Consider the following 26,493-nt stretch of genomic DNA (forward strand, 5'->3'; position numbering starts at 1 on the left):
GGCCTGGGTTTAGTTCCTAGTAAGTACCTAAGTATCATATGCACCTTAGGCATGCACTTACATAATCGGCTCATACGCAGTACGAAGTACATGTACATAACTAGTAAGTTAAATTGAATATTCAATACTGCAAGGCAGCTGCAAGGCTACCCTATTGGCTTTGGATGCCCCCTCTAATCAACTTTATTAGCAGGCTTTGATTAACTAACTGGAGCCCCACTAATCTTTTTTCCTTTGCGGGAGCTTCTAAGTTCTATCACTATCGACACTCTACTTTGTCCCACCAAAAAACATATTCGTTCCTTACCTATTCTTACTTGATCTTGATTTATAGGTCTTCTAAAATCGGCAAACAATAATAAGATCATTGTACGAAGATATAAGAAAATATGTCCCTTAATATTCCCAGCGCTCCCAACGCTGGCCTGTTCAAGGGAGGCTATAATAAGTAAATATTTACCCTCCTCAACTCCCCCGCCATTGACCGTAACCTTGACCTTGGCCATTATCATGACCACGACTGAGGAAAGAAGCGAGATTGAGAACAAAAACAAATTCTAACATTCAATATTACTATAGCTACGATTCAGAAGATGGGGCTGTACTACGAAACATCGACGCTTGCCGAGCTATTGCCTCGACAGTCCAAACCTCCCTAGGACCCTATGGCCGAAATAAAATCATCATCAACCATCTACAGAAGATGATCCTAACTTCTGATGCTGCTACTATCCTGAAGGAACTTGATGTCGTTCACCCCGCCGCCAAGCTCATAGTTATGGCCAGTCAGCAGCAAGAGGCCGAGATGGGCGATGCTACCAACCTCGTCATCGTTCTCGCTGGTGAATTGCTGAAGAAGGCTGAGGATTTGCTCCGCATGGGCTTGAAAACCGCCGATATAGTCACCGGTTACGAGCGCGCCCAAACATTTGCCCTCGAAGCTTTGGAAGATCTTGTCGTGGACAAGGTAGAGGACATCAGAAACCAGGACGAGTTGAGCAAAGCAATCCGAACAGTCGTGGCGAGTAAGCAAAACGGAAACGAGGACGCACTAGCCCAACTAGTATCCGAGGCTGTCCTTGCCGTACTTCCCAAGAACCCAGCCAACTTCAATGTCGACAACATTCGAGTAGTCAAGATCATGGGTGGAAGCCTGGACCAGAGCAAGGTGGTCAAGGGTATGGTATTCCCTAAGGAACCTGATGGATCTGTCAAAAAGGCTACCAAGGCCAAGGTCGGTGTCTTCTCATGCCCGATCGACACCAGCCAGACCGAGACTAAGGGCACCGTCTTACTACACAACGCCAAGGAAATGATGGACTTCACTACGGGCGAAGAATCTCAGCTGGAGGCTGCCATCAAGGAGCTTCACGATGCCGGTCTCAGGGTCGTGATTGCTGGCTCGACTGTAGGAGAGCTTGCCATGCACTACCTCAACCGATATGGTATCCTCTTCATCAAAATCCTGAGCAAGTTTGAACTACGACGAATCTGCCGAGTCGTCGGTGCTACGCCTCTTGCAAGACTAGGCGCCCCTATGCCAGATGAAATGGGATCCGTTGACGTGGTGGAGACCCTCGAAATTGGTGGGGATCGTGTGACAGTGTTCAGACAGGAAGATGAGGTTACAAGGACAGCAACTATCGTCCTCAGGGGTGCTACGCAAAACCATCTCGACGATGTTGAGCGAGCAGTAGACGACGGAGTGAATGTGGTGAAGGCCATCACCCGTGATGCACAGCTGGTACCTGGCGCAGGTGCAACAGAGTTACAGTTGGTGGGAAGAATACAAGCTTTTGCCGACAAGACGTCGGGCTTGCCCCAGTATTCTATTCGAAAGTATGGTGAAGCATTCGAGGTCGTTGCCAGGACGATAGCGGAAAGTGCTGGTCTAGATGCTACAGAAGTACTGAGCAGACTGTACACAGCGCACAACAAGAAGGATGGCTGGACTATTGGTGTCGACATTGAAGTGAGACAATCATCAAACTTATCACCCTTCTCTTGGAGATCACCGCTAACAAATTCTTACTTTAGAACAACGATGGCACTGGCACGCTAGATGCTAAGAAGAACGGCATCATGGACCTCATGGTCACCAAGTCCTGGGCTATTAAACTGGCGACGGAAGCGGCACGCACGGTGCTCTCCGTAGACCAGATCATTGTAGCGAGACAAGCTGGAGGGCCGAAGCCGCCAGGACCGAACCCCAACTGGGATGAGGACTAAGGGAATGGTATCATGGTCGTCTAAAACAAAATAGGTCACCTGTATTTCTAGGAGACGGGTTTATATTGTACACACATATAGACGGTTATCCTACAGAATACCAGAGATGTCGATTGACATTTGTTGATAGCCATACACTCCAAGCTACCTAGGTAGTATGTGGTTTACCCTTTATAGATTTTCCTTATGTGACCTTGATATCATCTCAATTAAACTAGTCTCGGAGCACACGATCATCGAACCCAAACAGGGATTTCACCTCCACCCCTTATTGCCAGACTAAGTTGATCCAGCCGATTAGTGTATGTTAGAAGTAGTAATGGGGTACTTATGCTAAAGCCGTATGGTCATTGTATGGTATACCGCATATCAATGTAGGACACTGCCATGCGTATGACATTCAAACTCCCCCTATTCTCCATACGTAAAGCCACCCAAGGGTCGTGGGATGTACAATCACTATCCGTTACAGTCTGTTATCTCTAGGCTCTCAGTTGTAGAAGCACGCCGCTTGATCATTGCTGGAACTCATAGTAAGAGCTTCTGGAAAGAGACTTGTCGTTTGTTTCCATTGTAGGCTTGGACGATCTACTCGATTACAGACAGTCTTATAGGGGAATAGAGATGGCAATTGTAGTTCCAAACTATGTATCTGGTGCGCTACCTAGACACTAGATCTAACCATGGTAGCTACTGACCTTCGTGGTTTTATACCAACGCAAGGGTCTTTATGGGCATGCTACATAACAGATAATACAAGTACGGCTGATGTACAACGAGTCTACGAGCATGTGTCTGGGACCACGATCATTATTTCGGTTTCATTGAGTGCCGAAAAAGCATACATATCAAAATACTAGCTATTATAGTATTATACTACCAGGTACCCATGTGCCCAGCACAGAGGGCTAGCCAGTCTACACACTTACACAGGTATAGTTATAAGACAAAGCTTCCAAAGCAGTAAGCTAGCCTGGCTTCCTCAGTATCAACAAAGAATACAGGGATCCGAGAAAGCTATATCTCGTGACCTCATCACATCTACCGATATTAGGGGGTATAAAGGGGATATGATATATAACTCCCATATCATACACCCCTGAGGTACTAGGTAGTATCAAACAGCCGTACGCCGCATAACCACCTAACCTACATACCTACCCAGGTATATACATATGACCCCCGGCAGCTGATCCATACTGCTGGGACATACATCTAACAGAAAGGCACCTACACGATGGTGCCACAGCTCCGGTCAGCCCGATCTATATCGCAAGAACTACTGGAGGCCGATACAGATATTCACATGGACGCTTAGTTATTATGGATGTAGATACACCATTATATCGGTCCACATGATAGTTACATCTCACCTCGGCTCCTCGCCAAGAGCCGCAAAAGGTGACTCAGCTCAGCTCAGCTCAGTTCCTGGCAGAGTCATACCTGAAAAGCCCGACCTACCGAGATTATGTACCTGCCCTCCACCACTCTACTCTACCTTTCCATCTCATCCGAAAAAAAAAAACCAACCCCCTTCCCAACCTCTCTCGGTGCTTTTCGATGAGGAGGTAATATAAAACCCGAAAAGTTGTTTCACAGAGTGTGTGGCAAAAAATTGCGAGGATTGTATTGCACAATACCTACCTACCAAAAGGTCAGCCGACCCGCTGCCCCCGATGGCGGATGGGTTCGGCGGAGGTGTGAACAATCCCGTTATTTCCGTGGCCGACGGAGGTCTTCGCCCGCGAGCCGATGATGATACTTACTAGCGTACGTAGATGACAAGCCAACAAGCAAGCATCCAAACTATCGTGGGTGATGGATGGACTCAACTCGGAATCCGAGATCCGTAGAACTCTTATCTCATCATATCCCTTTCCTTTCCCATGCTATCCTAGTAGCCACGAGCCCACGTGGCGATGGAAACCTTGAATCGACGTACATTATACATACATACCTAGTATAACATGTGCGTAAGCTACTAACCTAGGCAGATAGACAAGTAGAATAGATACCTACCTACAAGGAAGCGTGACGATCTAAAAATCTTCAGCCCCCATTCTACGTATCGTTCCCTTTCTTCCAGACGTCTTCCCTGTATGCACAGTACGTGGATCTATTGACTACTCAGGTAGGTTATCCTTCCCTACTAGGTATACAAAGATCAATCTTGAACCTACCGACCTACCTACCTACCTACCTTAGCCAGCTTAGATCCCCGACCGATGATGCCGATATGCGGCTTCCACGTGGTAGGTAGTTAAAGAAGGCGACCAGAAAACGTTCTGCCCGTTCCTTCCTTCTAAGCTGACCGCAGTGGTTGGTGGGGAGAAGGGAGGGAGACGGAGGAGGACGAGAAGGGGATCCCTTCTTACTCACGTAGTACATCGCCATGATATGACATTGGTGGCTTCCACTCTCGTACCTAGTATCGTATCTACGTATCTATCTAGGCTCGCTCGGCCGGGTTTAGGCAACGGCCGAAGCGATTTTTATTTTTATTTTATTTTTTGGTGCCGGGACAATTATTATTGTAGTCCCATCCACCCATCCATCCCTCTCAGCCCTCGGAGACCGGCCGGAACAAAGATACTGCAGCACACTGCAGTAGCGGGTTTTGGTTGCGCTGACTGACTTGACTAGGGGCGCGAAGACCCGCAAGAGTGGGCAGTTGGGGAGACGGACGGGAGTGTCACAAATCTAAGCCCTAACAAGTATGTATGTATGTATGTATGTATGTATGTAATTTAGGTACCTACATATAGATATATGATTTTGCTTGATGCTGTATCACTTTCATATATGTACATACATGTAGTACCTAACGTAGATGATTCTCCCGTCGTAAACTAGTAGGTACGCTTCCCTTCCTATCCCTTCTAAAACCGGTACCTACATGTAGGCACAGGACAGTCGGGTAGTCGGTACGTACGTATGACATTCAATGTTGCATGTATGCTATGTTAGATAGTTCGGTTATGTTCCCTTGCGAGCGAGCGAGAGAAAAAAAAAAAACCACCACCCCCAAGCAAGCGGCACCGCCTCCAGTCAGACCTTGATTACCTATCCACCCACCACCTCACATTACGCAACCCTAAAAAGCCCAGCCCAGCCCCCAACACACACATACATACTTCGGCGAGCGAACCAACCAATCCGTCTCAGAAACCGATTCCTGCAAGCCTGCATTGCATGTGTGTGTGTGTAGTCACTGCGGCGGCAGTGGCTGTTGCTTGTCTTGGTTTAGATTGCCGAGTAGCTACATACACTGGCCCTATAGGCATCTAACTAACAGTTTAACGATCATAGGGTGTAGTATTCCAGGCAACTACATATGTACCTACCTACCAGGTCTCTAACATTAGGTAGACAGGTAGGTCGGCAGACACCTATGTATGCGAGAATATAAACGGGAATCAACCTCGTATCACTTACATACATACATTCATTACTTACCTACCCTACCTACCTACCAGCTCCCTATGTCTGTCATCCGCCCTGCCCCCCCCCCCCCCCCCCCCCCACTCCCTCCCTCCCTCCCGGCCTCCTCGCGTGAAGTCAATTGGAGTCAACTGCAGTATTAAAAGGTGTCTACTTAAGAATATGTATGTAGGGACATACATTAGGTACCTAATTAATAACTACCTCTATACCCTACCTCTAGCCCTGCAACCAACCAACAGCCATACAAAATGTAGTTACCCATACCTAAAACCCCTATCAAAAACTAATAAGAGAGAGAGAAAGCGAAAGCGGGAAGAAGAAACATCAACCCAGCAGATCAAATCTGAAGCATAACTACCTAGACAAGGGTATGGTGGTAGGAACAGGAAAAGTGCCTTGGCCAGCTTGAACGAATGAAGAAGAGCCGAGCCAGGGGGGGATGGGGATGGGGATGGGGGAGCTACATACAACTAACTAACCAACTAACTACCTAGTTGCCCAGTAGCTAGGCACGTACGTGCGAGTGAGGATGCCGGTGCTAGAGGTAAAGCAGGAGAGAGGCACAGCAGCACATACATACATATAGAAACAACGAATGAATTAACCAACTAATTAATTAACTGCTGGCCCTACATAATAGTAAACTACACCTACCCACTAACTGTGTACCGACCTACTACCATATGATATTTTTTACGGGAAGGGCACACTCGAAGGATTTCTTCCTTTCTGGGCTTGTTTCTTTTCTGAGTGGTCGGATGGGATATCTATATGTACATATATGCAATGCATGTACTGTTCACACATGTACATACATGGACAGATATACGGCTTGTACCCACGGTTGTATCGAGGAAGTAGATGGCATGTATATTGGTACATACATACACTCATACGTGTATGCATGTCTGTGTTGGTGGAATGTTCGGCATACGCCTCGCGGGCGGCCAATCCTCCCCGAGCTGGGTCGGAGATCCTTTACTGTTCGGCCTTTCTGACTTCAGAAGAAGAGAGACAGGAAAAAAGAAAAGAATAAACCTACATAATTATGTACATACTACCCAAAGGTAGAAATGGGCCGCTCACGATGTTACTCGCACATACATATCCAGGTCTTGTCCAGGCATTGTCCATATCTACCTTACCTATATCCGCTTAGTCAATTAGATATCCTTGACGACCATGTGGTGAGATAAGAAGGCAATGATCTGATATACCGTTGCCATCTACGCGCCGGGAAGATGCCATCGATACCACGTCGACGGGCCTTAGTGTTTCTACGAGTTGGTGTGCGTTACCTGGGCTGTCTCACCTGGCCGTGTATGTATATTCCCCCACTCGACGTAGGTTTTATGTTGGTACATGTACTAGGTAGGCATGGAAGCCTCAGATGGAAGTTCAAATGTTGTATAGAGATACTAGGACAAGTACCACATACCTACGTAAGCTGAGGCGGCTAGCTGAGGAGGATCTCACCACGGATTTCTTCCATCGTGGGTAAGCATGCCAGGCAACCGAAACATGCCCAGTCTGTTGGGTATTCACGTGCATACGGGCCAGATAGAAATAGCCGGGTACCTACCTATATGATTATCGGAATCCGAAGTGTCGAAGGCGCAGCGGCGCGTTTGTTATGTAGCCACAATGACGATGGGAGGGAGGGGCAAGTAGGCAGGCTAGGTAGGTAGGTAGGTAATACTCGCAAGGCAACCTGTTCATATACGATAGATACCTCCTTAGATTGGATGCTTAGCGCGCGCCTCTGAAATCGAAAGTTGGAGGCAGATTGGCGTTCGGTGCAGATGGAAAGACACAGGTAGACAGACGGATAGACGGAAAGACAGACAGTAGTTACTTGCGCAACTATATGATGATGTCTTAGACATACCGAAGCGCCTCCGTGTGTAGCCGGTTAAGTGACTAGGGTGCCACGACGTAGCAATGCAAGGTCCGCTGTGAGATGAGAGCCGTCTTTCGGACAAGGACTTACATTGGCGACATCCTATAAAGGGGTTCGACGGAGGACTACAATAGTATATACCAGGTAGCTAGTAGAGACATCTGGAATCTAGAGAGTCTAAAGACTCTAGGTATGCATCCCTTCCCGCCACAGCCGTCGAAATAAACTTCCGAATCCCGATTGTCTCGACCGTTTCTTCCTGGGCCATCCTGCTAGGATGGTAACGAATCTCGTACGTATGTATACCTCCATACATGCCTACACACCTACTACATGTGTAGGTATACACATGTAGTAGGTAGTCTAGAACCAGGGAAAACGAGCAGGGGTCCAGGTAGGTGGTTTGCAGATTTTGGGCAAATTTTTTGACAAGTTGGTGGGCAGCCGAGACCTCTCTGTGACCAGTGATCCATCCACCACTCGCTCAGCGGTGTACCAGTATTGATGATAATCCGGATAGGAATTCGATCTTGGTTCATTGCGTGAATTTACTTACCTTGACTCTTCTGTGCCTGCCAAATGTGATGGCGCGGATGATCAGTTTCCATACCTTACAAACAAAAAGAATTGTCAGTAATGTTTATTGACCTACATATGTACCTCGGTAGGTCGGTGAGCTGGTAGGTATGTAGATAGGCAAGGAGTTAATAGTCTACCTACCTAAGCACCTGACCCGGCATCACGAGGCGGTAAATTGATAAGATTGATTCCCGATTTTTGATGTTGGAAAACGCCTATCAACCATGTATCAAACAGACGTCTGTACGTCCTGATTAAGCTCGTGGAGTAGAGTTGGTGGAGAAGTAGACATCAATGGAGGATGAGGTTGCAACGAGCTCACCTGTATAGTAATTATTTCGTCGGATCGTAGCATTGTGATACTGCAAGAGCGTCCTATGGGTACAATACTAAGTAAGTAGTGGTGAACGGAAACGGTACCTGACCTTCAACGTTGGACTCTACCATAGCATTGTAGAACTGATAAAGTTAGACTGACCGCCAATGCCAGGGAATAAACGTGGACCAGACGCAATGCAAGGTAACGATGTAACGGTCATGCCCGAGACCATGAGACAGACATATTGGGGTTCGACTGAGAACTGGAGGGTCAACCGGTAGAAAGAGATGCTAATTACTAGGTGATTATCGATTACGAGGAAGTACATAATAACATGTATTTGTATGTGACGGCACTGACGGGAAGGGGGGAGTTCCTTAAGCGAGAGGAGATCTCCTCTGTTTATTTGTCCTAGTGAACCAGTCTGTGCGCCGCTAAGTCGGAGATGGATGGACATCTGGTAGTTGAGGGCATGTAAGTATGTAGATCATCGCGGGACAGTCCGTTTGCAAACTCTTCGGTATATCTGATTGTAGCACTGTAGGAGTATGATTGATCGGTGTTTGTTCCGTGTAGCGTGGGGTAGAACCATTTAGGTAGGGTAGATAGACATGGTTACGATTTCCATGACTGGATGAGAACAATGAAGATGAAGATGAAGATGAAGACGAAGATGCAGGAACTTGAGAATGACATACATCAATGATATGCCATGTGTGTTTTTACACAACCTTATATCCATGGATGTACGTAGTTATGTATGTATTGTATGCACATCAGATACAAAGGGTACCTACAGAGTACGTATCTCAACCCCTAAACTTTAATGCACGTTTCAGGAACAACTTTCAAGGGTTCAATGAAACGCTAAGATACATAGGGCACCCTAGTCTGATCTTGGACGATCAAGTTAAATTGAAGATTTGGGAAGCTCCACATCCACTGACAGCATGACTAATTGGTTTAGCACCTGCCTACATACCAGTATGTAGGTATGTAATGTACCTAGTACATAGCAGGCAAGGGGAATTCAACAATGTGATGGCGATAAACTCCAAGATAGCATCGACGCATCGTACATCACTATCAGTAACACAACACTCATGGCTGAAGGATGATACCACCAGCCGTCAACCATCCCTTTCTCAAGAGCCATTGGAATTAGCGAACAAGCGAACAAGCGAACGCAATACATGTTGTTTCATCCTCCATACATATCTAACCTACTAACCTTAAGTATGTAATGTACTATGTATGTGACCACCTGCTCTATCTGCATTCGCTATTGGTCCAAGCGATTTGGAGAGCCCTACAAGCTATGTGTAGGTTACATACCTATGTAGAGAAGGATTCTTGTGGCACTGGCCGGCAGGTATGGATTGTGCAATGCATGCTCGGCCAAATACTCGCTGTAGGTAAGTACGTATGTATGTATGAAGTATAGCTATACATGTACTCGCCATCTGGATCAATGAGGATATGCCACCAGTCGTGGAGTAAACAGCTTCGTGAACAAGCCTCGTACTGCCCTTCTATACATCGCAATATCGATGTCATGCCATTCAATGTTGTCGTTACTCAGCCCAACGGCCGATAACCCACATACATACAAATCAACTTCCCTCATGATCGATCATCTCACCGGATAGGTATGTAGGAAGGGCCAATTCTTTGTGCTTCACTTTCCTTACGACTTCAATTAATATCGGAGATTCATCCCTTATCTGGATAGTAAGGCCGTACTATCTGTCCCGGATTGTGATTGAAATAAAGTAGATGGATACTGTGAAGAGTTAAATAGAGGCTCGGGGGGATCCCGTCCCATGTTGGACCACTAGGAGGCCGAACATGATTCCACACATGTATCTACCAGTCAGATAAATTCCCTGGTCCCCGCCACGTGGATAACGAGGTATTATGATTTCGGTAGTTGGCCTGAAAAGACGTAGCTTGGCATTTGCTTCATGTCTAGACTTTTCTGTCTGGATACCATACATCTGTCTGGATACCATACATCTGTCTGGATACCATACATACTGTACATACATAGTATGAAGAGCCTCAACGCAAAGGTGGAGATAATCTCGGTACGCGGCGAAAGGCAGGTGTTTCTGCCGACAAAGCTTGAATATTTGGAAGGGGACTGGATGGAAAACGAGATTTGCGTCTCCCCTCAATTAAGTATGTGTATGCTCTCCTGAGCTGAATGCCGTGTCATTCGTAACTCCACTGCCGATAGGTTCGTTGGCGCCAAACCTCGTACTGCCCTCATTGGCGTAACTGTATGTCTTTCCCCATAAGCTGCTGATGTGAGATTGTTCAATATATTAACTACGTAACACACCATTCCCGCCTATCGTATCGTAAGGCGGATGTCAATAGCACCTAGTTATAATGCACCTAGGTTAGAATGCCCAGATAATGCATACCCACCAATGACATTGCCATGCCGTAGTGCGGGACAGATATGTTGACTCGTTAGGATGTGATACCGCCCTCTGCGTGTAGGTTGAATACTCTCCAACCTACCTGGGTATACCAGTAGGTGACTGTCTTCAATGTTGTCTCGAATGTGATATTTTAGTCATGTCTGGCAAGTGTGGCGATGAATTATATGTATCGATGACATTGATTATATTATGTATATAGGTAGTGTGTATGGTATGCCTTAAGTTGAGCTTCTGCCTGCTGATCCTAAAGCCCTACGGCTGGGGCGTCTCACAATATTGGATGACAACCTTGGAAGTTTCGCATACCGCTGCCAGTAACACCGTACTATGTATGTAGCAGCCTACCTAGTACGAGGTAATGGCGGGGTGTCTTATGTAGTGCGTATACTACTAGGTAGTAGTACGTAGATAAACTAGCTCCCGGCATTTCGCTTTGACGGTGATAACATTGAATATGATAGAAATGCAGACAGGTACTAGGTATAGATACTAGTAGTATGTAGTAAGGCAACTTAATGATTTATGTATGTAAGGTGATGATAATGGAGTATATGTAGGCGAAGCCCTAATTATTGTGTAATTCATACGATTGTGGCGAGTGTTACTGGCTACTTGTTAGAGCCTTAAAGGTCAACCGTTGGCCTCTTATTAATACCGCTTTGACATTCCTCGAATTTTTTTTTTATTACGGGACATCTTAACCTGAAACTACTATTTGAAGCTACGAATCTATGATAAGTCGACGATAAAGAAGCTTTCCAACCTAGTGGTTTAGCTCACGTCAATTGATGCTATTCCGAAGCCTTGGCACATCAATTGAAGCTCTTTGAACGACTGGGGGAGCTACTAGTGCTAGCGCCCTTTTTAGAGCGGATTCTAGTTATTGCTGGGCATTTGGCAGATGCCTGCAGCCTACTAGCTACCTACATGTAGGTTAGTATACAAAAGCTAACGGCCGGAAGAAATGGTTGAGCAGAGATTGGTGAACGGCTTTCTCATCTTAATTATAGGTTTAGTTTGACGACAGATTCAAACAGCTAGTTAAATATCTACATAAGTAGGAGATGCGAAGTGGGTAGGTAATATATTATTTATTAGACCTACAATGTATAGTAAGTAACTATCGTGAAAGTTCAGTGCTTTAATGCGTGGAAGCCTAGAGATATTATACATAAGCTCGAATTGTTCAAGTTGTAATACCTAACTATGCAGTAACTAAAAACTAGTTAGTAGTTACATACATAGCAGTTGGTATGTAGTTACCAATTGAAGCAAGGAAACCCTTGAATATCTCCTTACGTAGTTAGTACTACTATGGTAACATGGCGGAGAGTTAACTTCTTGCATCCATGGACACGGACTGCAAAATGGTTGGAAACAAGGATCTACTCCGTACATAAGTGAGTGTTCCCCTGTCGACAAGGATGAAGAAAACTCCTATCGCATGAAGCACTGCAACTTGCAACATTTGAGCTTGTATAATACTACATAGCATGTACCTAGTGTAGTTATGTACCTAACATACCTACAATGGTCCTACATATCTCTAGATAGGGTACTCAAGTCTCCAGCTGGTAATACCGTAATAGTTCGTCGCCCACTTTAGTCCCTCAACTCGGACCCTCATCCAGATTTCCAAGCGGTCTTATTATGAACCCCATACCACGAGGCCGGTTTGATAGGCGAGGGGAAAATGGACCTCATTCTTTAAAAATCGTATCCGGCATTGTGGTTCTTGCATCGTGCGGGATGGAACTATGTACGAACCATTGCCAATCTACCAAATGTGTCTGGAGTGTCCGGAACCAGCTTCAGATATCCATAATCCAGTCAGTCACTGAGAATTATGTTCATAATGTAGCGCTGAAGATATTACATTATGTACTTATTACCTAGTATTGTATCTATACCAATAGGTCTGTATCCACCTGCGTACCTCAATATAATATTAGGTACCTAGTAGGAATAGCTAGTAGGAATAGTAGGTACGGATCCACCTCATCTTTTAGATTGCATGTACATGCAATGTAGGTTGTGTACATGTCAACTACACGCGGAGTACGCAGCTAGTCCCTCTTCCCCGTCTTCGTAAGGAACTGTGAGGTACATGACAAGAGGGCTAGGCATTAGCACTGGAGGTATGTATTGTATGTATTACCTTGCCCCGAGGAGGGGGATCTCCAACGAGCACTGCATATGTACATAGTAGTATTACAGTACCGTGGTAATATCATCTCGTTTATGATAATACATAATTGACCATCCATGATTGCATGGATGTAGGTAGGTATGTACTTGATCCCTTATGGCCCCCATCTCAACTACCCTTACTCTCTGTCTGGTTACCTACCTAGTAGTACCTTTTGTCTTTTTTCCCTTTTCCCATTCACCATCCGTGCCGTCCTTTTCTGAAGCTTTTTTTATTTTATTTAAAAAAAAAAGTAATCTCCGACTTTGGCTTCATAGTATCGAACTTGGACAGCTTGACGACCTTTCCCCCCAATGATGGCCACGTCATTCCCTTTTTTCATCAGAGCCGTCAACAATCGTTCTCATTATTTTTAAATGCGAACGGTACCTATAAAAAACTGATCGTCACTTTAAGCGGGAATCGAATACAGCCTGGAGCAAGCAGATAAGATCTATCTATTCTGCGCTCCGAGCTAAGGGCTTCATTTCCTTGGCTAAGCCTGGGGAAGGGAAGGGTTTTTTTTGGAAAAGAAGAAGAAAATAAAATTAAAAGTAAAGAGAAGAGAAGAGTAAAGAGAAGAATTGAAGAATTGAAGTTCAACTTTTGAAACGGGAACCCTTCTTTTTCAATACTTTCACTTGCTTTTTCTCTGCTACTGTTTCGTCTATTTGACGGACTAGACAAGGCTGCCTGTTAAAAATAACAGTAGCAGGCTTGGAACTATTATCGACGGTGCCCCTTTCGTCAATTACAGGACAGGGAAGGGGATTTGCCTAGGAAGCGGTTTTGCCATTGGGCACCAAAAGTTGGACCATTAACTGCCATTTTATTATTGGGGGTCCCAGCGACACGATTTTGGAGATTATTATCTCTCGTCTATTACTTCCTACCGAAGATCGTCTTTCAATACCTACTGGCTTGGTCCTTTTTCTCTCATTTTCTTCTTTTCTCCTATATTGCCTAATTCCTTGCTTAACTTTCAAGGTTATCTTCTACTCAACAAGGCAACTTAACGAGGCAATCCAATTAGTCTTTTCTTCGATTAACTATACCCACATCCACTTACGATATACGCCATACGAGAATCGTTGCTGCTATTATACCTATACCTAAACCTAGGTTGTAAAGAGAAAGAAGAGAGACAAGAGAGACAAGAGAGATAGAGAGAGAGAGATCTAGGAAACGATTGACAAAATTCGGGTTACTTGATTGATCAGGATCATATACTTCATAATACTTGGAGACAATACCGAATACCGTTGACACACCATACCACATTAAACTTCTACGACCCGACCCGTCTACCAACTTTACCAACTTAGGTAGTTTCAGTTTCAGGAGCCCTTATTCATATCGTTATTCAGCCTACCTCCTTCCCGTCGCAAGCATAAGCATAATTTATACCACCAACTTGAAACAGTCCATCAGTACAAATTCGTCACAGTCAGCCATAAACAGGAACCGTTGAACTCTAAAACGGAAGACTTGCCGACGCATCCTTCTGCATCCATCCGCAATCCATCCACATCCATTCACCGGACTTCGCAACTTGCTCGCATTTGCCTTACATTGGCCTTACATTTGCCTTTCACTAGCTACATAGCACTGCCCTTCCGTCTTGTCAGCTACATATGTACTAGGCTGTACATGCTAGCCTATACTAAGCAATACTAAGCCTTGACGACGTTTACTTCACATAATACATACCTACGTAGTAGGTATTTATCTAGCCACCTACAGATTCACGCAACTCTACGTCGCTCATGTTTAGTCGATCATCGTCCAAATCACACGGTATTTCTAGCGCAAGCGGTTCAAAAGAACGCAGGTTTCGCGACCGTCAGATATCGAATTTGTTTGAACGAGGTCCACTAAGACCCGGAGCTGATTTGCGTTCATTGCGTTCACTCCGGAGGAAAGACGACGACGAGGAAAGCGACTGGCGTAGTTTGCGCAGCGCTCCATCTTACCCCGAGAAGAGTAAGTCTTGGTCGCCTGGTGTATTCCTACTCCGTCAACCGCTACACTAGACTACACGACGCGCCACCCTCGGGCGAAATCGTTGGCTAACTCTACATTACTATTAGATCATTCCATCAGCGCTGCAAGCCACCGCTCGTCACCACTGTCGCAGCCGCAGCGTGCGCCATCGCATCGCTCCGGCGCTTCCGTAAGCTCTTCCGCTTCTAGAGATACCATACGCCAAAACGACTTGACAGGCACGATGAATTCAGAGAGGAATCGTACGCGGAGGGAGAGAACCTTTGTGGGGAGTGAATGTGCCGTCTGTGAAGAGCCATTGGAACATACGTTACGCGGCGAGAGGATTTTACAGTTTTCGTGTCAACACGTCTCCCACGAAGCATGCTTCTACGAGTTTATACGTGAATTCGAGTCACAGTACTGCCCATCATGCAATGCGCCATTACATCTGGACACCACTCGTGGAGGTAACGTTCTAGATATTGGTAAGGCCTCAATGAAATAAAAAAACAGCTGAGGATAAGTATGCTAATATGACTTCCCACGCAGAGAAAATAACGAACATAGTGCGATCAGCATCTTCCGGTGATAGTAGATCAATTACTACACCGACACAGACAAGTAATGCTTGGGATAATCAGGGTGGTCGACCGCCTAGCGGCGAGTCTAATGCTAGGAGTCATGCTCCGAGTAATAGTGGTCGTGAGAGCGTGGCCCGTGGGAGTCTCAGAGATAGCCGAGATAGTCGAGAACAACCCAATACGGATCGGTACGTAGCAGCGCATAGACATGGTCGTAGCGATAGCGAAGCGACCGGTGTCGCCTCATCAACAGGCTATCCCGAAACAGCACAGAGTGGTCCCCCGCGCCGACATGACTACGATGTCCAAGCTATGGAGACAACACCAGGTAGCCCACGAGCTATGGCCCGTAACCCAATTCCACCACCATCCGTTGTGGTTCGGTCTGAATTCCCGACGATTACGCGATCTCGACAGCAGCAGACTTTAACGTGCCTTGTCACTGTGGAAGTCGCCGACAACAAATGGAGACCAGATCCTGAGGATCTAGGCGTCGTGAGCCAGACACCGCAGGCGCGCGTGGAGGAGGCTTTCACCCAAAGACCACCATCTCCTGCGAGGAGTTCTCGGCCGCGCTTCTATCCATACGAACCACCAGAGGTCTTAGAGGAGATGACTGAGAATCTGCGAAACCGGGTCGATAATTGGCATGGACTTGATTTCAACAGGTGCGTATTTCTGTTCGTTACTATTTATCGCAAGTATCTGACCAGTGTGATATAGATTTGGAAAGCTTCGACTCTACGGCACTTTGAAGGTTGGCAAGGATAGAATCTCATGGCAGGAACTCGAATGCTATCTCTTTGCGGAAATGCTCATTTGCGTAAAAGAGAAGAAGAATGCGCAGGCGGCGCAACAACAACAATGGGATGAAAATGGCATGCTACGCAAAGCGACACGGTGCACTTTAAAGGGCTCTATTCTTATCAAGAAACATCTTAACGAGGTGACAGAAACTGGTATGGGTAAGTGGCCGAGTCTTATGTGTTTACAAAAACTAACTAATTCGTTTTCGCCCGCAGTCGATGAGAATATACTCACTCTCAGCCTCTCTGTTGCCGAACTGCCACAATTTCATCTACGTTTCGACAACAGAAACCAGCTGAAACTTTGGCAGCAGGCTCTTCTTGATCTCAATGCTGTTGAGGGGTCTCCGGTCAGAGGCCCAGATTATGACCGACACGAGATCTCGGAGAACGAAGAAGATGAATGGGGGAGAGGAGGTCGACCACAGCGAGTCTCTTCTGTAGCCTCTTCGTATGCTGGGCCCAAATCTGCGACAACAGCCGCTACCGAGTACACCACTTTCACTAAGAGCCCGCTTCTTTCCTCTGTCCACGTACCGATCGATGTTGTCGTTGTTGTGCCCATCTCTTCTTCGATGCAGGGTGTCAAGATCAACCTTGTGAGGGATGCCTTGAAGTTCATGGTTCAAACTTTGGGCGAACGTGATCGTATGGGTCTCGTCACCTTCGGTTCGGGAGGAGGTGGTGTTCCCATCGTAGGCATGACTACTAAGTCGTGGCACGGATGGAACAACGTGCTAGCCTCCATCAAACCCGTAGGACAGAAGAGCCACCGCGCGGATGTTGTTGAGGGCGCAAACGTTGCCATGGATCTGCTCATGCAGCGCAAGTATAACAATCCGATCGCTACCATCATGCTCATTAGCGACGCTTCGACATCCGATGCTGATAGTGTCGATTTTGTTGTTTCGCGAGCGGAAGCCGCCAAGTAAGTTATTTCCTTGCCACCATTGCTCTCTCCTATCATCATCATTGATATACTAATGAATTGTAGAATTACAATTCACTCATTCGGCCTTGGAATGACTCACAAGCCAGACACTATGATTGAATTATCTTCGCGTACGAAGGCATCGTACACGTACGTAAAGGACTGGATGATGCTGCGCGAGTGTTTAGCTGGGTGTCTAGGATCGGTCCAGTCTTTGTCTCATCAAAACGTCAAACTGAAGCTTAGACTACCAGAAGGCTCTCCTGCAAGATTCCACAAGATCAGCGGAGCGTTGCAGATCACCAAGCGGGCCACCGGCCGTGACGCTGAAGCTTCGCTAGGCGATCTTAGATTTGGCGATAAACGAGATATCCTAGTCCAGCTTGTTATTGCCCCTGACACAACATCCCAAGAGCAACTACCGCAAGACCCGTGGGAGACAATCGTATCTGGATTGGAAGCATTAGGAGGATCTGTGGAACACGACGACCAGAGGACTCTTTCGGTCGAAGAGTTGCCGCTGATCCAAGCAGACCTAGTTTGGGGCGACATACTGCGAGATGGCACCATGATGCATCTTCCTAGGCCATCATTACTTGCCATCACAATGCTACCTGCACCAGGCAGTTCCAAGAAGCTTTCATGGCAGAATAACCCCCCTATTCCTCCCCACCCACATATTGTCCAACGACGAATGGAGCTTCTCACCTCCGACATGCTCACCCGAGCATTGACATTAGTCTCGCGAGGTCAACATGATCGCGCGCACACCCTCCTCAACGAAACTCGATCCATCTTGAAGGGTCTAGGCAAAGGCGGCCTCCCACCTGTCCCTCTTATCCCTCTTCCACCAATCCCTGGTAGCAAATCGAGCCCTTCTACCCCACAACCGGGATCGGATGCTTCTCCCATTTCGGCGACCCCGGATCGAAAGCGTACGCCATCTCCGACTGCCTCGGCACACTCGGGCGCCAACGGTTTCCCACCACCGCTCCCACGAACCCGATCAACCGATGGGTTAACGCTGGGCAACTCGGCCGGTGTCGACGTTGGCACCGTTGCCGCTCTTGATGCTGAACTAGAAGCCAGCTTGGAGTGGATCAGCCATCCGGCGGTGTTTGGACGCGACAGTCGCAAGGCTGTCCTGCAAGCTATCGGTGTCATCAGCAGCCAGCGAGCCTTTACATTCCGAACAGCAGTCGAAAGCTTATGGGCGGGTCGTGTAAGCGGTGTGAAGAAGTTGACAGACAAGAGCCGTGAATGGAGAGAAGAGGGAAGCGGGGAAGGGATCATTGAAGAGGCATGAAGGACGTAACTCTCCCTCCTGCTCATCTTCATATCTAAACAAAACCTCGAAAAAAAAAACCCATATATATCCTGGGCATCTTGATATCCAAATAGACCAACGATCTCTACGGGACCATGTTTTGAACGAATAATTTTTCTGTTTTATCTCGGGGAGACTTACCTCCTGGACTATCTATACCTATATATTACATCTATTTCTACTTTTGCCTCCTTTTTTTTTTTGGAAACGTCACCCTCTTGTTGGTTTCTAGTCGCATCACTGGAACCCTTTTTTTGACTTGGAGATTCCAACTTTTATGATCTAAAGATACCACTTCGGAATTTTATTCTTTATGTTTCTGTTACGTTACCTGCCTATCTCCCTACGCAAATGCAAATGCCCACGCACAAAGCAAGCAACCAACTCACTCACTCATCCCATCTGCCTATTTCTCGTCCAGCGTTCATGCTATACATCGAGTAGCGGTCGAATAGCCATCGACGTCTGCAAATGCTTTGGCTACCTACTCAGACTAGGTTTTTGTTGGTTATCGGAAGAAAGAGAAGAGAAGAAAAGAAAAAAGCATAACTTAGGATTGGTTCGTTGTTGTTATTTTTGATGGTTGAATTTTTTTTTTCCAAGAATGGAATACCAATTGTACGTTGAGTGTACTCGATGGGAAAGGAAAGGGAGGGAGAATGGGCCGCGGAGGTCAAAGGACTGGTGGGTTGGTGATTGACAAATTTCTGTATTATCATCGCTATTTGCTAACAAACCAGGAATGGAATGGATGGATGAAATTTAAGGGGGAGGAAAGGAGAGGAGTTCTTCGGAGTAACATCTAACTTACCCACCCCCCTTTTTGACTTCTTTTTTTTCTCTTGCGTCTTATATAACTAGGTAGTAACTGCTTTTACCTACCTACCTGTCTCTCTCTCCTTTTCTTCCCTGGCTTGATATATCTGATTCCTTGAAAAGCGATGGCAGGCAAAGCGTTGTACAGTAACACCTACCTATCTATGCACAATTAACGACCCTTGTATGTATGTATCTCCAGTATGTTTGTTTAGTACCTAGTGTTGATCTATGTTTACTTACCTACGTACATGTGCCCTTTATGTGATTGTATGCTTTACGTGTGTGTGGTGCTTGTGATAGTGAGTGATTAGGTATCGTAGTACTAGCTACCTACCTACCTATGAGCATACTAAGGACTCCCAAGCACAGACGGAGAGATATATCCACTGCGATATGTAACTAAGGCAGCTAAGTAACTAGGTATATAATTAATTTACTGTTCCTCCATCGTGCTTCTTTCGTGTATCCCGATTGATCGTCTCTGGCAAAAACTTGCTTTGCTTTTGCTTGCCTCATTCACGGGGGAAAGAGGGGAGCGATTTATGTAGGAACAAGAGACCTCCCGTCCCTCTCATCTTCTACCTCAACCCTCATTTTACACACACATACACACATACACACATACATACACACATACACACGCAAATAAAGACACATGGATGTACAAGGTATATTCGTAACCTCCCTTCCTCTCTCTCTCTCTCTCTCTCTCTCTCTCTCTTTCTATTTCCTAACAAAAAACCTCCCCCCACCACCCGTCCTCTTCCCCGCCACCACCCCCGCCGCCGCAGCAGTAACCCTCCTCCTCTTCAACAGACTCTCCTTCGACACCCTTGCATCCCTATGGGACCTCGGCGCCAACACCAGCGGGTCCCCCTGCTCCGCCAGGACCCTGTACCGCGTCGCGCCCACGGTCTTGTCGCGTGGGTTCTTGCTGCTGCCACCACTGGCCAGCGCCTCGAAGTTGATCTTCTGCGGCTTGCTGACGAGGGCCGCGGCTTTCTTCTGCTGCTTCTTGAGCGCGGATTCTGCGTCCTCGTCTTCGTCGCTGGAGGAGTCGGCGAGGAATTCGGCGGGGAGGGCGGTGGGGAGGTGGAACTTTTGCGCGCGGCGGCGGCCGGTGGTGACGGCCTCCTCGACCTCGGCTACGCCGTCATCCTCGTTGCCGGAGCCGGTGCCGGTTCTCTTGGTACTGGTACGCTTCCGCTGGTGGAGCTCTACGGTTGCGCGGGCGCGCTTCCGGCGCTCGGCTTGTTGCTTGTAGAGGCTGTCTTTTTCCTGGCGCTTGCGCTTGAGAGATGCCGCTTGTCTGGAGAGAGAAGATTAGGGAGGGCTGCTAGAGATTATTTTAGGTGGGTTTGAAGTGAGATGCTTACTTGTCGGCTGCCTCTGTAGCTGCCTGAGTGGCCTGTAGTACTTGTTTCGCGGCGGCCTGGGTGGACACGGCTTCAGGCGCATCGTCATCGTCGTCGCTGTTGCTATCCGCTTCGTCACCCTTATCGTTTATGTTCTTTTTTGGTTCTATTGTAGCTGCTGCCGCGACAAACTTCTCTACATCGGCATCGTCGCCAAAGACAAGGTGCTTTCCTTTGGCAACGGGTTTTGGCATGGGGGTTGTCGCCTCAGGGATTGCCGGCTGTGAAGATAACCTATGGTCTGCCTCGTCCTCTAGCTGCTTCGAGGCGCTCATGGGTTCGAATTCGGATACTCCTTCTATGTCTTGCAGGTTGCGCACAGAGCTCCTGCGAGACGTCTGGGGCTTGGAGGTGGAGGTGTTGGATATTTCGACTTCGATGTGGGTTTTCCGCCCGTGGCCGGTGCTTTCGTCTTCGCGCGTTCGAACTGCGAGTCTCTGTCGCTTGGGAGTTTCCGAATCGGCTTCTGGCTCTGGATTTAAAGTGGTGGTAGTGTCTTTGAGTGTTTCTTCTTTTCCTTCTCCTTCCACTTCTACATCTCCTTCAAGCAAAGCATTGCTTGCTTCAGTCTCTGCATTTTCTTGAGATTTTTTTGCTCGGCTATTGGCCCTACTTCTGGTGAGGGGGGCCATGATTATAAACAATCAAGTGTAACTGTGTATGGTGTATGTTGTTGTGTAAGTTGTTGTGTAAGTTGTATGGTACGGTAGTATGGTAGGATGCCCGTCGCAGAACTTCCCAAATACTTTTTGTTTGTTTGTTGATAAGATAAAACAAGAGCCCCGATAGGCTCATAATAAAAATTGTAAGTTGTAACCTACAATGCGACGGGAAATCGTCGGCTTTTTGAGGATACCTACTACTAGTAGTACATAGGTACATACATATACTCATCACTCATCCTCATTCTTCCTCACTCATCTCACTTCCAAGTTGAATGAATGTTCAATTATAAAAATATATAGTAAGAAATCATGGGTTGTTGAATATGCCGTTGATGTGAAGCACATCTTCCTGGGCTCACTCATCTCTTCTCTTCTATAAGACAGATAGAGAGACAGGCAGGCGGACGACCAAGAGAGAGTCAGGGGTCAATGGCTGGCCCTATAGGTTATGATAAACCTGTGAAACTGCAGCCATGTCTACCACCACTCCCCAACAACACCTCGCCCGCTTAATCAGACCATCATGCCGCCAAAGCCAAATCCAACTAAATGGCCTGCGCCGTAGCAATAAAACACACATCCGGCCCATCACCACCACCACCCCCCTCCAGATCAAAGCCAAAGTCCGGGAACCCCCCAACCGGAACACCTTCGCCAAGATCCGCTTCACCACCGCCGACATCCCGCCGTACTCCTTCTGGGAGCGGCGCCTCGTCACCCCCTTCGTCCCCAACAACGAGGTAACACCTGCGGAGTGCTACGACGCCTGCGAGCACTACGTCACCATCGCCAGCCAGAACCAGTCGGGCTGGCGGCAGCGCACCCTCTCCCTCCCCCTCTCCACCGCACCGCAGCAGGAGGAGGGCAGCAAGATCCCGCTGTACACGCTGCAGTACGCGGGCAACCTGCTGCTGACGCAGCGCGCGCGCACCCTCGCCATCGGGACGCACATCCTGCACAGCGGGACGGTCCTGGGGTACCCGCCCTCGGTGCTCGCGCTGGGGATGCTCGGCTTCAAGACCAAGCTCCTCGACGACCCGCGCTTCGCGGACGCGAGGGACGCGCTCGACCGCCTCGTCTCCGCCATCTCCCCTTCCCCCCAGCGCCCGAAGCCAAAGGGGGGGCCGGCAGCTCAACCCGTCAACCCGTTCTACCACCCCGACATCTTCACCCTCGCCGCCCTGCGCCACGCGTCCCGCCACGACGACGCCCGCGCCCTCGAGCTATTAAAACTAGCCGCCAAATCTTTCCGTACCCTCCCTCCCTCCTCCTCCTCCTCTCCCACTTCTCTCCCTCCCCCCTTCCCCTCCCCGCCCAAAGATCCAGAACCGCAGATAAAATCCTGGCAGTGGCGCACCCGCGCCATCATGCAAGAGCACGCGATCCTCGTCAGGCGCGGCTCGCACGCCCTCGCCGCCGAGCTCCTGCGGCGCTCCATCCACGACGACCGCGTCGACGCCGCCGAGATCGGGCACCAGTACGCGCTGACCCTTTCGCCGGACGACAACCCGGAACGCGCCGCACTGCTGGAAGGCGCGGTCGTGGGCGGCGTCGAGGCAGCCGCGGTGGAGCTGGCGCGGGTGGCGCGGCGGAAGGTGGTGGAGGGGGTCGTGGAGGAGGGGTGGAGCGAGGAGCAGATGAGGGTTATTGCCGACGAGTGGGCGGGCATCGCTGGGGACGAGGCCGCGGTATGAAATAAATAATCTGTCTTGTCTCGTTTGAAAGTGTTACCTTTACCAAGGGCTTTACTACATGGAATAGGGGGTGGTGGTGGTCACGTGGGCACCATAAGCTCACACACATTTGCAGCATACCTAGGTAGGGGTAGTTCCAGCCTTAGCTTTGGTATATAAACAACTCCATTAAACCTGGGTATTAATTAAACCACAATACCGAAAACAATTGGGAAAAGGGGCGATGCAATGCTACTTATGTACCTATCGCTAGTAGGTTACATCTATTCAGTCACGTTCTATGCCAAAGCTGAGCCTAACCCCCTATTCAACGAGCACACTCAGATGCAATTTAATACAGAATCGATAACCTTTCCCTACGAATCGTATTACAGACGCAATCCGATGCTAAGATGCTGATTATCCTTACCGCTATCTCGAACAATCCTTATTTCCTACCCCGTCCCTTGTCTCTTCCTCGCTCCTCAGTTCGTTTCCATCCTAGCTTCATTTCATCTATACCCTCTGCCCCCTGGCTCAACTAACCAAGCCGAAAATACTCAAACTTGATGCGCTCTCTCTCCACAACCTTTCTTCTCGCTTTCGATTCTTTTCCTAAGACTTCTTCTCCCCAAAAGTAGGGAGCTAATATAGCCAGCCTTCCTGATATTGGATTCAAAACTGCGGGTACGAAAAAACTCGTATAACTCGCCAACTGACCCCGTTCTTGCGTATACCCCCCATCACCCCGTCTTCCAGAACGGTGTACCCAATGCTTACATACAAATGCCACCAATGCGTCAACGCCCAAGACGATGCAATGCGTCAGAGTGTTTCAATAACACTGAACTTCGACAAACCAAATCATGTATAAAAGCAACACAGGGGGGAGGGAGAGAGGGAGGGGTGGAGGGACGCCACGCGGATAAGATTTGGCGTCGGGTATGGACGGATCTCCCTGGGAGTTGAGATGAACCTTTCTAGTCATCGTGGAAGAATGTCGTATTTCCAACCAGAGGCGCGGTAGATGGTCCAGCGTCGCTCATATCGACATCTCCACCACTAGGATCTTCGTCTGAGCCAGGTAGAGCTAGAGCTGAGCGCCGAAAATCGCCAGTTAGAGGTCGATTTGGTGTTGGCTCGGCCAGCTTCTGTGGCATGGAAAGGGGTCTTTCGCAGAATGCGTCCTCGGGGGGCGAGAATGACCATACCTGGAATTTATGTGAGTAGGGTGCAGACAATTTTAACTCAAAAGAAATAATCTTACCTCCATCATAACTCTGCTTCCCCTATTCGCAACAGCAACGCATTTCTCGTCCTCAAAGACCACTCTCCAGACCGACTCCGCCGTGATTAATTCTCGTACAAGATGGCCGGTCTTGACGTCCCAGACCTTTACCCTACCATCGCTACCACCACTCACGACACGGGTATCGTCGAACTGAAGGCTGGTGACGCTGTTGTCATGCGCCGCTAGCCGGTGGATCGGACACATCTTTTCTAGTGACCAGACCCTGACAGATCCATCCGAACCTCCTGTGACGAGCGTGTTTCCACGTAGTTGTAATTGGCCCACTAGGGAAGTGTGGCCCTGAAGAACGGCAATCGCCTCCCTTTTATAAGTGTTAATAGAATGTTTGCAAAGACAGCCCACGTAGAGCAACTTACCCGGTATGAGCGTCCCAAACTCGTACGCTAGTATCAAGGCTCCCGGTAACAACCCTGTGACCATCGAATGCGATGGCATATATCTGACTGAAGTGGCCAGAGAGGGTGTGCAAACATCTGCCTTCAGATATACTCCATATCTTGGCCGTCGCGTCGTAGCTCCCAGACACCACAATATCGCCTTTTATCTCCAGACATCGTACACTTGCTTGATGTCCAACAAGCACATTTCGGCAAACACCTTGCCTGATATCCCAAACTCTCAACGTCGTATCGCGCGAGCCGGAAATTGCTGTGTTTGCGTCTGACATCTTGAGGCAGCGTACAGTCGATGTATGGCCGCGTAGAGTAAATAGGCACCTCCTGTCAAAACTAGTCAGCGCGAACCAAGATGATGCCCGAAGGTGGATTAATCATACCCAGAAGTCATGTCCCAGACTCGTACGTCGCGGTCGCATCCACCGCTAACCAAGATATCTTCCCATGGGACCATAGCCCAAACACCCATGATATGACCTTGCAGAGTGCGGAGGGCATTGCCTTCCCGATCGAATATGTGTATTCTCGCATTGTCGAGAGCAACAACGATATACTTTGGGGTCAAATGTAGACTAGTAACAACCCTACCATCCTGGACAATAGTTCTTGTAGTATGGCGTCCCCCGGTCCTCCACGCGGATTCAACCAGGTATCGTTGCTTGAAGTGAGATTTATAGGATCGAAGTTTGGGTCGACCAACAGCTGAGGCACTTTCTGAAAAGCTGTCGAAGCTGCGTGACGCTGCGTGGAGCGTGGATGGGCCTGGAATAGCGCCAGGGAAACTGTGAGTATATTCGGGATCGGACAGAGGTAGAACACCAGGCCTACTCTGTGCGGGAGTCGGTATTCCGTAGGAAACTTCAGACATCCGACGACCATAATCATGTTTAACACAGAGATTCTTCCACGTCACGTCGTCACTCAAAAGATCCCTCCACCGTCTTGATACCTGTGATGCTCGCGCAAGTACTTGTGGGTCATCTATGAAAGATAATATCCGCAAGCATAATTCGTCTGGCAGGCTGGTGAAGGGATCCTTTTTAAGTAATGGGCTCACGAATTGATGTACGAAACTGAGCTGCTGGGTCGTACACATGTTTAATAGATCGGCGAGAATGCGATTCCGCTGCGGCCCCGAGCAATTCTTAAAGTGCTGGCGCACATGGGCAAGGAAGAAGTCCTCATCATCGGCAGCATCACTCCAATCGGGTTGCGCATCGGTCGGCCCTGGAGATGCCGCAGGTGTAGGGGGTGGTGGAGGAGATCCGGTAAGTTGCTGGTCGAAATCAGGGGCAGGAGTGCTCATGCTGGGCGTAGGCGGTCCCCTTGGTCTGGGCTGCTGAATCATTTTGTCCATCCTCTGATTTATAATCACCGGACCGCCGTTCTTCGTGTCCAAGGTCAAGTCCTCGCCGCCGTTTAAAAGGCTTGCTCTCCTTCCCGCAAGACTCAGTGGGGGGTCATAGCCCGCCAT

The 26,493-nt window shown here is 48.1% G+C and overlaps 5 protein-coding genes across 5 annotated transcripts; 3 read left to right on the forward strand and 2 right to left on the reverse strand.

Moving 5' to 3' along the window:
• The first annotated feature begins 144 nt into the window (after positions 1-144).
• On the forward strand, positions 145-2,571 carry GGS25DRAFT_476970 (T-complex protein 1). The gene is made up of 3 exons (XM_049259808.1): positions 145-448; positions 580-1,972; positions 2,038-2,571. The coding sequence occupies exons 1-3, from the start codon at positions 390-392 to the stop codon at positions 2,227-2,229; spliced, it is 1,644 nt and encodes a 547-aa protein (XP_049120320.1). The 5' UTR covers positions 145-389; the 3' UTR covers positions 2,230-2,571.
• Positions 2,572-15,336: 12,765 nt separating this feature from the next.
• On the forward strand, positions 15,337-18,719 carry GGS25DRAFT_513036 (Pleckstrin homology domain-containing protein; the record flags this gene model as incomplete). Its single annotated transcript, XM_049262846.1, has 5 exons — positions 15,337-15,580; positions 15,645-16,344; positions 16,400-16,641; positions 16,699-17,410; positions 17,477-18,719. The coding sequence occupies 5 exons, from the start codon at positions 15,337-15,339 to the stop codon at positions 18,717-18,719; spliced, it is 3,141 nt and encodes a 1,046-aa protein (XP_049120321.1).
• A 1,457-nt stretch (positions 18,720-20,176) lies between these two features.
• Positions 20,177-21,803, reverse strand: GGS25DRAFT_476988 (uncharacterized protein). Its single transcript, XM_049259809.1, has 2 exons — positions 20,936-21,803; positions 20,177-20,868 (listed from the first exon to the last, which is right to left on the reverse strand). The coding sequence occupies exons 1-2, from the start codon at positions 21,604-21,606 to the stop codon at positions 20,283-20,285; spliced, it is 1,257 nt and encodes a 418-aa protein (XP_049120322.1). The 5' UTR covers positions 21,607-21,803; the 3' UTR covers positions 20,177-20,282.
• Positions 21,804-21,858: 55 nt separating this feature from the next.
• Positions 21,859-23,745, forward strand: GGS25DRAFT_134848 (uncharacterized protein). The gene is made up of 2 exons (XM_049256256.1): positions 21,859-23,589; positions 23,649-23,745. The coding sequence occupies exon 1, from the start codon at positions 22,113-22,115 to the stop codon at positions 23,331-23,333; it is 1,221 nt and encodes a 406-aa protein (XP_049120323.1). The 5' UTR covers positions 21,859-22,112; the 3' UTR covers positions 23,334-23,589; positions 23,649-23,745.
• Positions 23,746-24,292: 547 nt separating this feature from the next.
• On the reverse strand, positions 24,293-26,493 carry GGS25DRAFT_518446 (WD40 repeat-like protein; the record flags this gene model as incomplete). The annotated part of the gene is made up of 4 exons (XM_049263539.1): positions 24,293-24,523; positions 24,580-24,925; positions 24,981-25,343; positions 25,400-26,493. The coding sequence occupies 4 exons, from the start codon at positions 26,491-26,493 to the stop codon at positions 24,293-24,295; spliced, it is 2,034 nt and encodes a 677-aa protein (XP_049120324.1).

Source organism: Hypoxylon fragiforme (genome assembly GCF_022984875.1).
Source record: "Hypoxylon fragiforme strain CBS 206.31 chromosome Unknown GGS25scaffold_2, whole genome shotgun sequence".
Lineage (NCBI taxonomy): Eukaryota > Fungi > Ascomycota > Sordariomycetes > Xylariales > Hypoxylaceae > Hypoxylon > Hypoxylon fragiforme.

Bases quoted from the DNA above. Each gene is read 5' to 3' on its own strand.
- GGS25DRAFT_134848 (XM_049256256.1), top strand. From the start codon at position 22,113: ATGTCTACCACCACTCCCCAACAACACCTCGCCCGCTTAATCAGACCA.
- GGS25DRAFT_476970 (XM_049259808.1), top strand. From the start codon at position 390: ATGTCCCTTAATATTCCCAGCGCTCCCAACGCTGGCCTGTTCAAGGGA. The intron at 449-579 runs GTAAATATTTAC...ATATTACTATAG, and splicing joins TTCAAGGGAGGCTATAATAA to CTACGATTCAGAAGATGGGG. The intron at 1,973-2,037 runs GTGAGACAATCA...TTCTTACTTTAG, and splicing joins CTATTGGTGTCGACATTGAA to AACAACGATGGCACTGGCAC.
- GGS25DRAFT_476988 (XM_049259809.1), bottom strand. From the start codon at position 21,606: ATGGCCCCCCTCACCAGAAGTAGGGCCAATAGCCGAGCAAAAAAATCT. The intron at 20,869-20,935 runs GTAAGCATCTCA...TTCTCTCTCCAG, and splicing joins GCTACAGAGGCAGCCGACAA to ACAAGCGGCATCTCTCAAGC.